This window comes from Scyliorhinus torazame, chromosome 6 (genome assembly GCF_047496885.1).
Source record: "Scyliorhinus torazame isolate Kashiwa2021f chromosome 6, sScyTor2.1, whole genome shotgun sequence".
Taxonomy (NCBI): Eukaryota; Metazoa; Chordata; class Chondrichthyes; order Carcharhiniformes; family Scyliorhinidae; genus Scyliorhinus; species Scyliorhinus torazame.
This window is the reverse complement of record NC_092712.1, coordinates 263,501,460-263,514,452: the sequence shown is the minus strand read 5'-3', so window position 1 is coordinate 263,514,452 and position 12,993 is coordinate 263,501,460. Positions and strand designations below refer to the sequence as shown.

Sequence of the window (12,993 nt, the reverse complement as noted above, 5' to 3'; positions counted from 1 at the left end):
TTCAGTTTTGGTCTCCTTACCTGAAAAAGGACATACTGGCGCTGGAGGGTGTGCAGAGGAGATTCACTAGGTTAATCCCAGAGCTGAAGGGGTTGGATTACAAGGAGAGATTGAGTAGACTGGGACTGTACTCATTGGAATTTAGAAGGGTGCGGAGGGATCTTATAGAAACGTATAAAATTATGAAGGGAATAGATAGGATAGATGCGGGCAGGTTGTTTCCACTGGCGGGTGAAAGCAGAACTAGGGGGCATAGCCTCAAAATAAGGGGAAGTAGATTTAGGACTGATCTTAGGAGGAACTTCTTCACCCAAAGGGTTGTGAATCTATGGAATTCCTTGCCCAGTGAAGCAGTTGAGGCTCCTTCATTAAATGTTTTTAAGATAAAGATAGACAGTTTTTTGAAGAATAAGGGTTATGGTGTTCGGGCCGGAAAGTGGAGCCGAGTCCAAAAATGATCAGCCATGATCTCATTGAATGGCGGAGCAGGCTCGAGAGGCCAGATGGCCTACTCCTGCTCCTAGTTCCTATGTTCTTATGAATTGCTGGTAAAGCTGCAGCCAGGGAACAAAGTGGCAATTTCAGAAGGTGTGAAATGAGGGGCTCCACATTGACTGGGTCAAGTTGGAAGTCATGGAATTGATTTGATTTGATTTATTGTCACATGTACCAAAGTACAGTGAAAAGTATGTTCCTGTGGCCAAGGAAACATACACAGTATGTATACAGTAGTCAAAAAAGAATAGTGGATAGTTACAATGGATGCAAAAAAGTACACAGTACATTGACAAATAAGTAATTGGTTACAGAATGGAACAAGGGACAAACAAAGCAAAGATGACATGAGCAAGAGCAGCATAGAGTGTTGTGAATAGTATCTTACAGGGAACAGATCAGTCTGAGGGAGAGTCGTTGAGGAGACTGGTAGCTGTGGGGAAGAAGCTGTTCCTTTGTCTGGATATGCGGGTCTTCAGACTTCTGTATCTTCTGCCTGAAGGAAGGATCTGAAAGAGGGCAAAGCCTGGGTGTGAGGGGTCTCTGACATCTGTTTATCTCCCATCTGTAGTCTGACTCGTCGTTGTTTGAGATACGACCCACCACAGTCATATCATCTGCAAACTTATAGATTGAATTGGAGTTAAATCTTGCCACACAATCATGTGTGTATAGGGAGTACAGTAGAGGACTGAGCACACATCATTGCCGGGCCCTTTTGTTGAGGACTATTGTGGAAGAGGTGCTGTGACCTATCCTGACAGATTGCGGTCTGTTGGTGAGGAAGTCAAGGATCCAGCTGCACAGAGAGGGGCCAAGTCCAAAATTGCACAGTTTGGTTATTACCTTTCTCGGGATAATTGTGTTAAAGGCAGAGCTGTAGTCATTGAACGGCAGTCTGACGTAGGTGCCCTTTTTGTCGCGATGTTTGAGTGTTGATTGAAGGGCCCGAGAGATCGCATCTGCTGTGGACCGGTTGTGGCGATAGGCGAACCGCAATGGATCGAGACCGTCTGTGAGGCTGCCGTTGATCTGTCTCATGACAAGCTGCTCAAAGCATTTCATGATAACAAATGTGAGGGCTATCTGATGAGGAGGCAAATACCCCTGCCCTTCGACTTGCCTGAGGCCAATACCCCTGCCCTTCGACTTACCTGAGGCCATTGTGCGGTCAATCCGTTGGATCAAGAAGCCTTCGGGTTGGAAGGCGCAGTCTGGTGTGGCTGGAGTAAGCCATGTCTCAGTGAAGCAGAGCACTCAGCAGTTCCTCACTTCTCTCTGGGAGGTAAATCTAGCATTGAGGTCATCCAGCTTGTTCTCAATCGCTTGGACGATCGCCAGGAGTATGCTGGGGAGGGGCATCATGGTGGCACAGTGGTTAGCATTGCTGCCAACGGCGCGGAGGACCCGGGTTCGATCCCGGCTCTGGGTCACTGTCAGTGTGGAGTTTGCACATTCTCCCCGTGTCTGCGTGGGTTTCACCCCCACTACCCAAAGATGTGCAGGATAGGTGGATTGGCCACGCTAAATTGCCCCTTAATTGGAAAAAATAATTGGGTACTCTAATTTTTTTTTAAAATGGAGTATTCTGGGGAGGGGAGTCTTGAAGCCACATAATTTAAGTCTCACCTTCAGACCAGCCCCTTTCCCTCGCTTCCTGGGATGGCGGCTGCTCTTGGATGGGAGGGCTGGATTTGCATAAGGTAAGTGGTCGTTCAAAGGGGTCGTGGATGATGGTGGCAGTGTCAGGCTCACTGGAGGGGGTTGTACGTTGACCAGTCTGGTCTCGTGGGGTAGCAAGGTCGGGTTCACCTTCCGGTGTGGTCAGGGTCCCGAGCGTAGTTCCTGTCGCTTTGGGGATGGCTCGGGCATTTCTTCTTCGCTGGCAAGGGCTCATGCCCCGCGGTCTACTCGTGCTGAGATTGGCCTTGGTGTGGGCCCAGAAAGGCCCCGTCTTTTACCTTTTCTCCCCACAGGTTCTACAGGATTCTGGATAGGGTGAACACCACGTGGTTGGGTCGGGACACGCGGCCGTAGATTGGAGGAAGCGCTCACGTGGTCGGACTCCGATGTGGCTCCTACACCGGGGAAAGGATGCAGCAGTTTACCTGGAGCAGGTAAGTCATAAAGTTTTTGGTGGGTCCTCGGGCGGTCGCTGGGCCCCGATCCTTGGTTGGTCGCTGGGCGGGTGGGCCCCAGTCCTCGGGTGGTCACTGGGCCCCGATCCTCGGGCGGTCGCTGGGACCCGATCCTCGGGCGGTCGCTGGGCGGGTGGGCCCCGGTTCTCGGGCGGTCGCTGGGCGGGTGGGCCCCGGTCCTCGGGCGGTCGGGCCCTGGTCCTCGGGCGGTCACTGGGCCCCGATCCTCAGGCGGTCACTGGGCGGGTGGGACACGGTCATCGGGCAGTCGCTGGGCGGGAGCGAAGGTCCGGGGGTGGCGGGTGTAGGTTTGGCGGTGGCAGTCAGGAGCGGCGTGTTGAGCCTCGGGCCTTGTAACAGATGAGGCCGGGATTCAGCGCAGCGTTGGTGGAGTCGTGACAATCGCGTCGGGTCGGGTCCAGAGCTCGTGTTTCAGAGGATCCTCAAACCTGTAAGTAAACACAAAAGAGCATTATTAATGATAATATATGAAGTGGAAAAGAGATTTAGTGTGATGATTGATTACTACACCTTTAATGTAATGATCCCTTTAAGACCGGGTTTGGAACTTTGGGGGACTCTGCCTCCGGCTCCACCCCCAGGGAGCCATATATAAGTTAATGTTCAGTGGGCAGTGTGCAGTGAGCACACTTCTCGGTACCTGTCTGGTTCTCTGCTAATTAAAGCCTTTGTATTACCAATCATCTCTCTCAAGTTGTAATTGAGGGTGTCGCAATTTAATTAGCAGATTACTTCAAGATGGACAGCGGTCTAAAGCCGGAGAAACTCAATTTGGACGCTCGGTCGCCGGCAGCCGCTGAAATTTTTAAATGCTGGCTTCGGTGTTTTGAGGCCTACCTGAACTCCTCAGACTCTCCAGTCGACGGATCTCGCAAGCTGAGCTTACTACATGCCCGGGTGGGCCACAGACTCTCCTCCGCGATCGAAAAGGCCACCAAGTACGAGGCAGCGGTCGAAATCCTGCAGAAGTGCTTCGTTAAGCCAATAAACGAGGTACACGCCTGGCATTTTCTCTCAACCTGCCGGCTCCGGGGAAATGCTGGTCGAGTACGTGGAAAGACTCACTGCGCTCGCTAGGAACTGCGACCACAAGGAGGTGACGGCAGAAGTCCATATGAACTTGCACATCCGAGATGCTTTTGTGTCCGGTGTCATGATATTCAGGTGAACATCACAGCACATACATACACACATAATGATGGACAGATCAACGGACCAATCAACACACACAATACGACAGCCAATCACGGACGAGAGCATACTCAGTACAAAGCAGGGAACACTACACTTCCTGGGCACTCGAGCAGGACAGGGCTCAGGGCACAGACCTCATTGCCAGCCACTCAGAGGTTCACCATGTGCTGAATACCAGAGTTTACTATGTTTATAGTTGAATGAAATAAAACTGCGTTGTACCATACACAACCGTGTTGGTTTGTCTGTGTGTCAGAGTACCCAACACTTCATGATACCAGGAGTGAATTGACACCCACAAATCTGCCATCCTGCGCCATGGACACCATCAACACACCGCAGCCGCTGCAAGTCGCTGGGAACCTCGGCATAAATTGGAAGCTGTTCAAGCAGCGCTTCCAGCTCTTTCTGGAAGCCAACGAAAGAGGGAGCGCCTCGGACACCAGAAAGATCGCCATCCTCCTCACCACCGCAGGGCAGCACGCCATCCATATCTACAACTTCCTGGTGTTCGCGGAAGGCGAGGACAAATCCAAATACGAGATGGTCCTTCTCAAGCTCTACCAACACTTCAACGTCAAGGTCAACGAGAGCTTCGAGAGATATGTCTTCCAGCAGTGCCTGCAAGGTAAGGATGAGCTCTTTCAGTCATTCCTTACCCATCTCCGCATCCTCGCGCAGTCCTGCGGTTACGACACCACCTCAGACTCCATGATTCGGGACCAGATCGTTTTTGGGGTCGCCTCAGGCACCCTACGCCAGCAGCTTTTAAAAATAAAAGGCCTCACCTTACCCACCGCAATAAACGTGACTAGCCGCTATGCACTATTTCAGGCGACCGAATCGGCGCGGCGGGGGTCCTACGCGGCCGGATCGGCAAGTCAGGTGCTCCAAGAGGCCGAACGGGTCCAGGCGATAGAGTTCCTCCCAGCCCACGGACGGCGTCGGCCATTTCGCGCGCTTTTCGAGGCCTCCCGCGCTTGTGCGTGCCAAAACCTACGGCAACACTGAGGGACGTGATGCGCAGGCGCTCCCGATGCAGGACCGAACTGCGCATGCGCAGTGGCGCAACGAACGTCATGACGTCACGACGTGCGGCAACTGTGGAGCTGCACATTTAAAGCGGCAATGTCCCGCAAGAACCCGACAATGCCTACGCTGTGGCAAGGTGGGCCACTACGTTGCTTACTGTAGAGCAGCTCAACCGGTCAATCTTCCACATCTCCGACAACCTCGCAGGGACGTGCGGACCATTCAGCCTCCCCATTACGAATCTTGCCCAGACGACATCCAGACCGGTGACACAGATGACCGAGACGCCTTCCGTGTTGCGGTCATTGATGGGAACCGAGTTAACACGATCAATCCGGGTGATGAATGGTGTGCCACCCTGACGGTCAACCGATCGCCGATAGCTTTCCGCCTGGACACTGGCGCCTCCGCCAACCTCATAGCATGGTCAGCCATCTACGTCATGAAGGTCAGACCACCAATTCGGCCGTCCCGGTGCAGGATGGTCGACTACAACGGGAACGTTATCCCGGCTATGGGATCTTGCCAGCTCCAGGTGACACACAACACACACACGGCCACACTCTCATTCGAGATAGTCGGCTCATCGAAGGACTCCCTGCTCGGCGCACAGGCATGCAAGGCTCTCCACCTCGTGCAACGAGTCCACTCGCTCTCTCCAGACAGAACGTCTGACTTCCCGGATGCAGAGTTTAATGCACAGCTCCAATCGCTCCTCGCCCACAACCAGGAGGCATTCGAGGGCATGGGAACACTGCCATACACCAATAGAATTCGGCTCAAACCAGACGCCACCCCGGTCATTCACGCACCTCGCAAGGTCCCTGCGCCACTCAAAGACCGCCTCAAGCAGCAGCGGCAGGATCTCCAGGATCAAGGGGTCCTATCCAGGGTCACGGAGCCCACGCCGTGGGTCAGCTCCATGGTGTGTGTGTGTGTCAAGAAGCCCTCCAGCGAGCTCCGGATCTGTATTGACCCAAAAGACCTCAATAACAATATTATGAGGGAACATTACCCCATACCCAAACGGGAAGAGATCACGAGTGAAATGGCCCAGGCGAAAATATTTACAAAATTGGATGCCTCTAAGGGCTTTTGGCAGATCCAACTGGATCCATCCAGCCGAAAGCTGTGCACTTTCAGCACCCCTTTCGGCAGGTTCTGCTACAACCGAATGCCATTTGGCATCATCTCGGCATCCAAAGTCTTTCACAGGATCATGGAGCAGATGATGGAAGGCATTGAAGGGGTGCGCGTCTACGTGGACGACGTCATCATCTGGTCCACCACAACACAGGAGCACATCTATCGTCTCCAACGCGTCTTTGCGCGCATACGGGAAAACGGCCTGCGCCTCAACCGAGCCAAGTGTTCTTTCGGCCAAACCGAGCTGAAGTTCCTGGTGGACCACATTTCCCGGTCAGGGGTCCGTCCGGATGCAGACAAGGTCAGCGCCATCACAGCTATGCCGCAGCCGGCAGACAAGAAAGCAGTACTACGCTTCCTAGGCATGGTCAACTTCCTGGGGAAGTTCATTCCCAATCTTGCCTCCCACACAACAGCTCTGCGCCACCTCGTCAGAAAGTCCACGGAGTTCCAGTGGCAGCACACACACCAGCAGGAATGGGAGGAGCTCAAACTCAAGCTCACCACTGCACCGGTACTGGCGTTTTTCGACACGTCTCGTGCCACTAAAATCTCGACTGATGCCAGCCAGTCCAGCATTGGGGCAGTGCTCCTGCAGCGGGATGACACTGCGTCATGGGCCCTGGTCGCCTATGCCTCGCGGGCCATGACCGCCACAGAACAGCGCTACGCGCAGATCGAAAAGGAGTGCCTGGGCTTGTTAACCGGTTTAGACAAGTTCCATTATTATGTGTATGGTCTTCCCCGGTTCACAGTTGAAACTGACCTCCGCCCCCTGGTCAGCATCATAAACAAGGACCTGAACGAGATGACCCCTCGCCTCCAGCGCATCCTACTTAAACTTAGGAGGTATGACTTCCAACTGGTCTACACCCAGGGAAGGACCTTATCATTGCGGATGCCCTATCGAGAGCAATGAGCACGCCGGTATATGATCCACATCAGGCAGCGACTCCTTGAAGACGGAGCAAAGGACCTCCAAGGCACGGTAACGCTCGCCTCCTAGTTTTCATAGTTTCATAGAATTTACAGTGCAGAAGGAGGCCATTCGGCCCATCGAGTCTGCACCGGCTCTTGGAAAGAGCACCCCACCCAAGGTCAATGCCTCCACCCTATCCCCATAACCCAGTAACCCCACCCAACACTAAGGGCAATTTTGGACACTAAGGGCAATTTATCATGCGAGCCCCTCTTGATCCCCTCCAGACTCGGCCATGCTACAGGCCTACCCCACGAGGTGACCCGTTCACACCGGGGGCACACCGTGCTATTTCTGTCGGCAAGGCCAGCACCCACGTCAGCGTTGCCCAGCCCGCTCCACTATCGGCAACGACTGCGGAAAGAAGGGGCACTTCGCAAAGGTCAGCCTAGCTGGGCCCAAGATCCAGAAACAAAAGTCTCATCGGGTCCAAATCAAGCTCCCAGGCCCACAGGCCCCACAACGCGGCTGCGCGCCGGCTGGACACGCCCCCTTCTGACGCGTCATCGGCCACGTGCGAGTCATAGGGGCGGCCATCTTCAAAGTCCGACACGTGCAACCGACGGCGGTGGCCAATTTGTGACTCTGGGCAGCCATTTTGTGAGTCCGACTCAACTGAGGACTCCGACTACCCGCAACTGGGAGCGATCACTTCGATCAATCACGGCCAAAGCACCTACGGAACTCCATGATGCAGGTCCAAATCAACGGGTGGGACAACCCCTGCCTTTTTGACTCCGGGAGCACGGAGAGCTTTATTCACCCAGAAACGGTAAGGCGCTGCTCCTTGCGCACCTATCCCGCCTCCCAAACTATCGCCCTCGTGTCCGGGTCCTACGCGGTCCAAATCACAGGGTACAGTGTTGCGAACCTCGCGATCCAGGGTGGTGAATACGCCCATTTCAAACTTTATATCCTCCCTCACCTACTGCTCGGTCTGGACTTTGTGTAGTCACTGAAGCCTGACACTGAAGTTCGGCGGATCCCTGCCCCCACTCACAGTATGCAGCCTGGCAACACTCAAAGTTGCACCACCACCCGTCTTTGCGAACCTCACCCCCGACTGTAAGCCCATTGCCACCAGGAGTCGGAGGTCCAGTGCCCAAGATATGACTTTTATCAAGTCAGAGGTTCAGTGGTTACTGCAAGAAGGGGTCATAGAGGCTAGCAACAGTCCCTGGAGTGCACAAGTATTGGTAGTCCGGTCTGGGGAAAAGAAACGAAAGGTGGTGGACTATGGTCAGACCATAAACCGTTTTACGCAACTCGATGCGTACCCCCTTCCTCGCATAGCAGAAATGGTTAACCAGATCACCCAGTACCAGGTATTCTCCATGGTTGACCTAAAATCTGCCTATCATCAGCTCCCTATCCGCCCGGAGGACCGCCCCTACACGGCCTTCGAAGCAGCCGGTCGGCTTTTTCACTTCCTCGGGGTCCCTTTTGGCGTCACAAATGGGGTCTCCGTTTTTCAAAGGGCGATGGACCAAATGGTGGACCAGTACGGCTTACAGGCTACATACCCGTACTTGGACAATGTCACCATCTCCGGCCATGACCAGCAGGATCATGACGCAAACCTGAAAATGTTCCTCCAGACCGGCCGGGCCCTCAATCTGACCTACAAGAAAGAGAAATGCGTTTTCCAGACAACCCGACTAGCCATCCTCGGCTATGTCGTGGAAAACAGAGTCCTAGGCACAGACCCCGACCGCAAGCGCCCCCTAAAGGAACTTCCCCTTCCCCGTAGCCTCAAGGCACTCAAACGGTGCTTGGGGCTCTTTTCCTATTACACCCAGTGGGTCTCCAGATATGCGGACAAAGCCCGACCACTCATTAAGACCACGGTTTTTCCCCTTACGGCTGAGGCCCGGTCGGCCTTCAGGCATATCTCGGCCGATATCATCAAGGCCGCCATGCACACGGTGGACGAAACCATCCCCTTCCAGGTAGAAAGCGATGCATCAGACGTCGCCCTGGCTGCTACCCTCAACCAGGCAGGCAGGCCAGTAGCCTTTTTCTCCCGAACCCTCACCGCCTCGGAAATTCGGCACTCTGCAGTCGAGAAGGAGGCACAAGCCATTGTGGAGGCTGTGCAGCACTGGAGGCACTACCTAGTTGGTAGGAGGTTCACTCTCATCATGATTTAGTAAGTCGGAATGGTGATAAAAGATAAAAGGAAAGGGTCTGGATGAGAGAGCTCGCTGAGAATCGCCAATCTCCGGCGCCATCTTGACTCCAGCAAGAGTCGGAATAATTTAAACTATGCGTGGAAATGCCTACCATTGGGAAACTAGATCAATTTGATCAAGGAATTGAGGCCTGGAGCCAGTATATCGAATAACTCTATTTCTTTACCGCGAACGAGAACACAGGTGAGGAAAAGCAGAGGTGATACTTCTGACAGTTTGCAGGTTCCAAACATAGAATTTGAGTGGAAACCTCACAACCCCAGAGGCACCCAACCCATAGGTGGCATGGTAGCACATTGGTTAGCATTGTTGCTTCACAGCGCCAGGGATCCGGGTTTGATTCCCGGCTTGGGTCACTGTACAGAGTCTGCACGTTCTCCATGTGTCTGCGTGGGTTTCCTCCAAGTGCTCCAGTTTCCTCCCACTAGTTCCGAAAGACGTGCTTGTCAGGTGAATTGGACATTCTGAATTCTCCCTCAGTGTACCCGAACAGGCGCCGGAGTGTGGCGACTATGGGATTTTCACAATTAACTTCATTGCAGTATTAATGTAAGCCTACTTGTAACACTAATAAAGATTATTATTATTAAAGACCTTTGACCAGACAGTGAAATTGGTTAAGGAAGATTTCAACCCATGGCCCTCGATTATACTCCAACATTGTAAGTTTAACTCTGCAGTGAGGGACCATGAAGACTCTATCTCAGCTTTTATAGTATGTTTCACCAGCTTGCTGAGCACTGAGTTCAGGGCCACGCTTAGTGACATGTTGTGTGATCAGCTAGTTTTTGGGTTCCATAACCTAAATATCCAGAAGAAGCTTCTGGCAGAGACAAAATTACATTGGAAAAAGTGATTAAGATAGCTCAGGTGACAGAGTGCACTGAAAAAGGCACGACCAAACTTCAAAGCATGGCATAAGGGTAGATTAGCCAAGTATGGGGTGGTATGGTTTGCACTGGGATCAACAGGCACAGCTCAGAACCAGATGCAGTCCTCAGGACAGGACTGGAACCCAAGGAGCAGAAAGGAGTCGGGGAGTCAACCCAAATCCGAGATGAACTGCTATGTTGTGGGCGGGATCATCTCCAGGAGATCTGCCATGTTTGAGAGCTCATGTGTTTCCAAAGCAACTGAAGAGGGCACAATCTAAGCAAGTTGCTGCGTGAGGCAAAATGCGTCATTGCAAAAAAGAACAGCAGCATCAGCTCAAAGCGTCACCGAACAGAGTGGAGAAGAGAAGAGCTCTGGGAAAGACTTTTGTGATGCATAGGTTGAATGCAGTCCATTTAAATGAGACGGCTCTGATTTAAATTGTCTTAAACTTAAATGGTAGACCCCATAAGATGGAAGCCATCACCAGGGCTTTGCTATCCATGTTGGGTGAGCAGACCTTCCAATATGTTCTTGCAGGAATGCAGTCTTCAAGTTTGAAGTGTACTACAGGCAAGCTTTCAACATACACCGGGGAGATTTTAAGATTCTCGGAACAGCCAATACCCCAGTGGCCTTCAGTGGACAGAAGGCCAATCTGCCTTTGGTTGTCGTGGAAGGACAACTGGGTCAGAGACGGGTGACAGAAGATTTGGCTAAAATGGATGGAAATCTTCAAAATATCTAATGGCATCCTCCAAGATGTCTTAAGAAGGTAGGGAGACGTCTTCCACAAAGAATTGAGTGATTAAAGCCAAGATATACATTAAACCAGATTCAATGCCCAAGTTCTTCAGGTCCCAACCAATGCGTATTCAATGGAAGCATTGCATCAAAAGGTTGAAGCAGAGCTAAAGAGATTGGAAGAGCAGGGTATCATCAAGCCAGTTCAGTTTTCAGAGTGAGAAGCGCCGATAGTCCCTGTCCTTAAATCTGATTGCTTGATAAATATTTGTGGGGACTATAAGCTGACCATAAATCAAGCTGCTCAAGACGATCGGTATCCAATTCTGCGAATTGAGGACCTCTACGCTAAGCTGACAGGGGGCCTCACCTATTCAAAATTGTACCTCAGTCATGCCTACCTGAAATGAGAGTTGGGTGAGGAGTCTCACAAGTTTGCCACAATCAATACCCATAAAGGCCTCTCCCAGTATACCAGATTGTCGTTCGGCATTGCTTGAGCCTGTGCTATCTCCCAGCGCATGATGCAAAATCTCCTCCAGGGAATTCCCACGGTGAAGGTTTATCTTGATGACGTGCTAATCACCAGCACTATGCCAGAAGAACTCGAGGCCTGCGGTATTAGGGCCATTTTATCCCACAAAATGGAGATGGTTCAAGGACGCTTTCTCTGAAGCAGAACAAAGCTATACCCAGATTGAAAAGGAGGTCTTGGTGGTTATATTTGGTGTGAAGAAATTCCACCAGTATGAGTACAGTAGACTGATCACAAGCCATTACTGGGCCTGTTAAGGGAGGATAAGCTTACACTGCCATTGCCTCGGTAAGGATGCAGCGTTGGGCCCTGTTGTTGGCAGCCTACAACTCTGCTTTTCTGCACCAGCCTGGGATGTAAATTACTAATGTGGATGCATTAAGTCGCCTGACCCTATCCAAGTGCATTCTGTCACCACCTGTACCCCAGGAGATTGTGTCAGCCTTAAACTTCCAAGACACCCTGCCAGTGTCCATGGCACACATCTGCTGCTGGACCCAAAGAGACCCTAATCTTTCAAAGGTTAAATTAATGATACAATCTGACTGGCGTTACGAGAAGTCTGAACAGCTGAGAGCCTACTTCACTCGTCAGGACAAGTTAACATGTGAAGACGGCGTGAATCTGTGGGAATCACAGGTGGTCATCCCTCCTCAGGCTGTGATAATATGCCTGTAGGCAATATCATAGATGGATGGTGTGCGACCTCCAACCAGTAAGTGGCGGTGCAGACACACAATGCAGTCTCTCAAGCAAGACAGTGGTCATTTGACCAGGGACTCCCATATAAGTGGAGGCACATCCGGCCATCAGCAGATGGTTGTAGGAGATGGTAGTAAGCCATACAGCTGAACAGTCGTGCTAGATGTAGTTCCAGAGGAGTGCAAAGAAACTCCATGATAGCTTGCTCTGTAACAGATCGCTATCTTACCATGTGTGATTCAATAAAGATCCTGGTTTGGCCAATTCAAGGTGTTTGGTGGATTCCTTTGCAAGGGATTGAAGACCAAACACAACATGGTACCACGAGTGCTGAAGATTTAAAGATAACAACGGCAATGGCAACATTAGTCATTTGGCTGACAGACCTATCTGGTGAACTGCAACCTGAGGCAACTCAGCACAACAGAATAATGGAGCGACAGATTGACGAGGTCAGGACCAGCTCCAGTTCACGGGTAATGTAGAATACAATTAGCATTTCTTTAAGTGGCAATTCCGGCTCTACCTTTCAGCCCTAGGCCTGCAGCTGCAGCCTGAAGATAGGCTTCTTGTGTTGCTGCTAGCGGCGGTAGTTCTCAAGCCACAGAACTATCTAAAGCCTCTGCCTGTGGCACCGAAAAGCACAACAGAAGCTGTGACGATGCATTAAAATTCTTTGAACGGTATTGTTCTATGAAAATGGCGACTCATGTGAATGGAATATAGGTAGTACGTGTACCCAGGAAGAAGGGCTTCCATCAGACCGCCACATTAAAATGTGTCTTGCGAATGAGGTGCCTCCACAGCAAAACAGCGCACTTTGCTCAAAGGATTTTGGCGCCAACTCAGAAGAAGATGCCAGCGCTATTACTCCTGAGACTCACATCAAGAAGAAATGTGGTCTCAGTGTGAGCAGTCATTTTAAGCCGCCGAAAGGAGCCG

The 12,993-nt window shown here is 51.7% G+C and overlaps 1 protein-coding gene across 1 annotated transcript in view; it reads right to left on the bottom strand.

The window, feature by feature from the left end:
• LOC140425867 (uncharacterized) overlaps positions 1 to 1,560 on the bottom strand; it is a 31,485-nt gene extending 29,925 nt beyond the window's left edge. Inside the window, exon 1 of the mRNA XM_072510249.1 lies at positions 1,342 to 1,560. Coding sequence (XP_072366350.1) covers positions 1,342 to 1,560 — 219 coding nt within the window. The remainder of the gene's footprint in view (positions 1 to 1,341) is intronic.
• Positions 1,561 to 12,993: the final 11,433 nt, after the last annotated feature.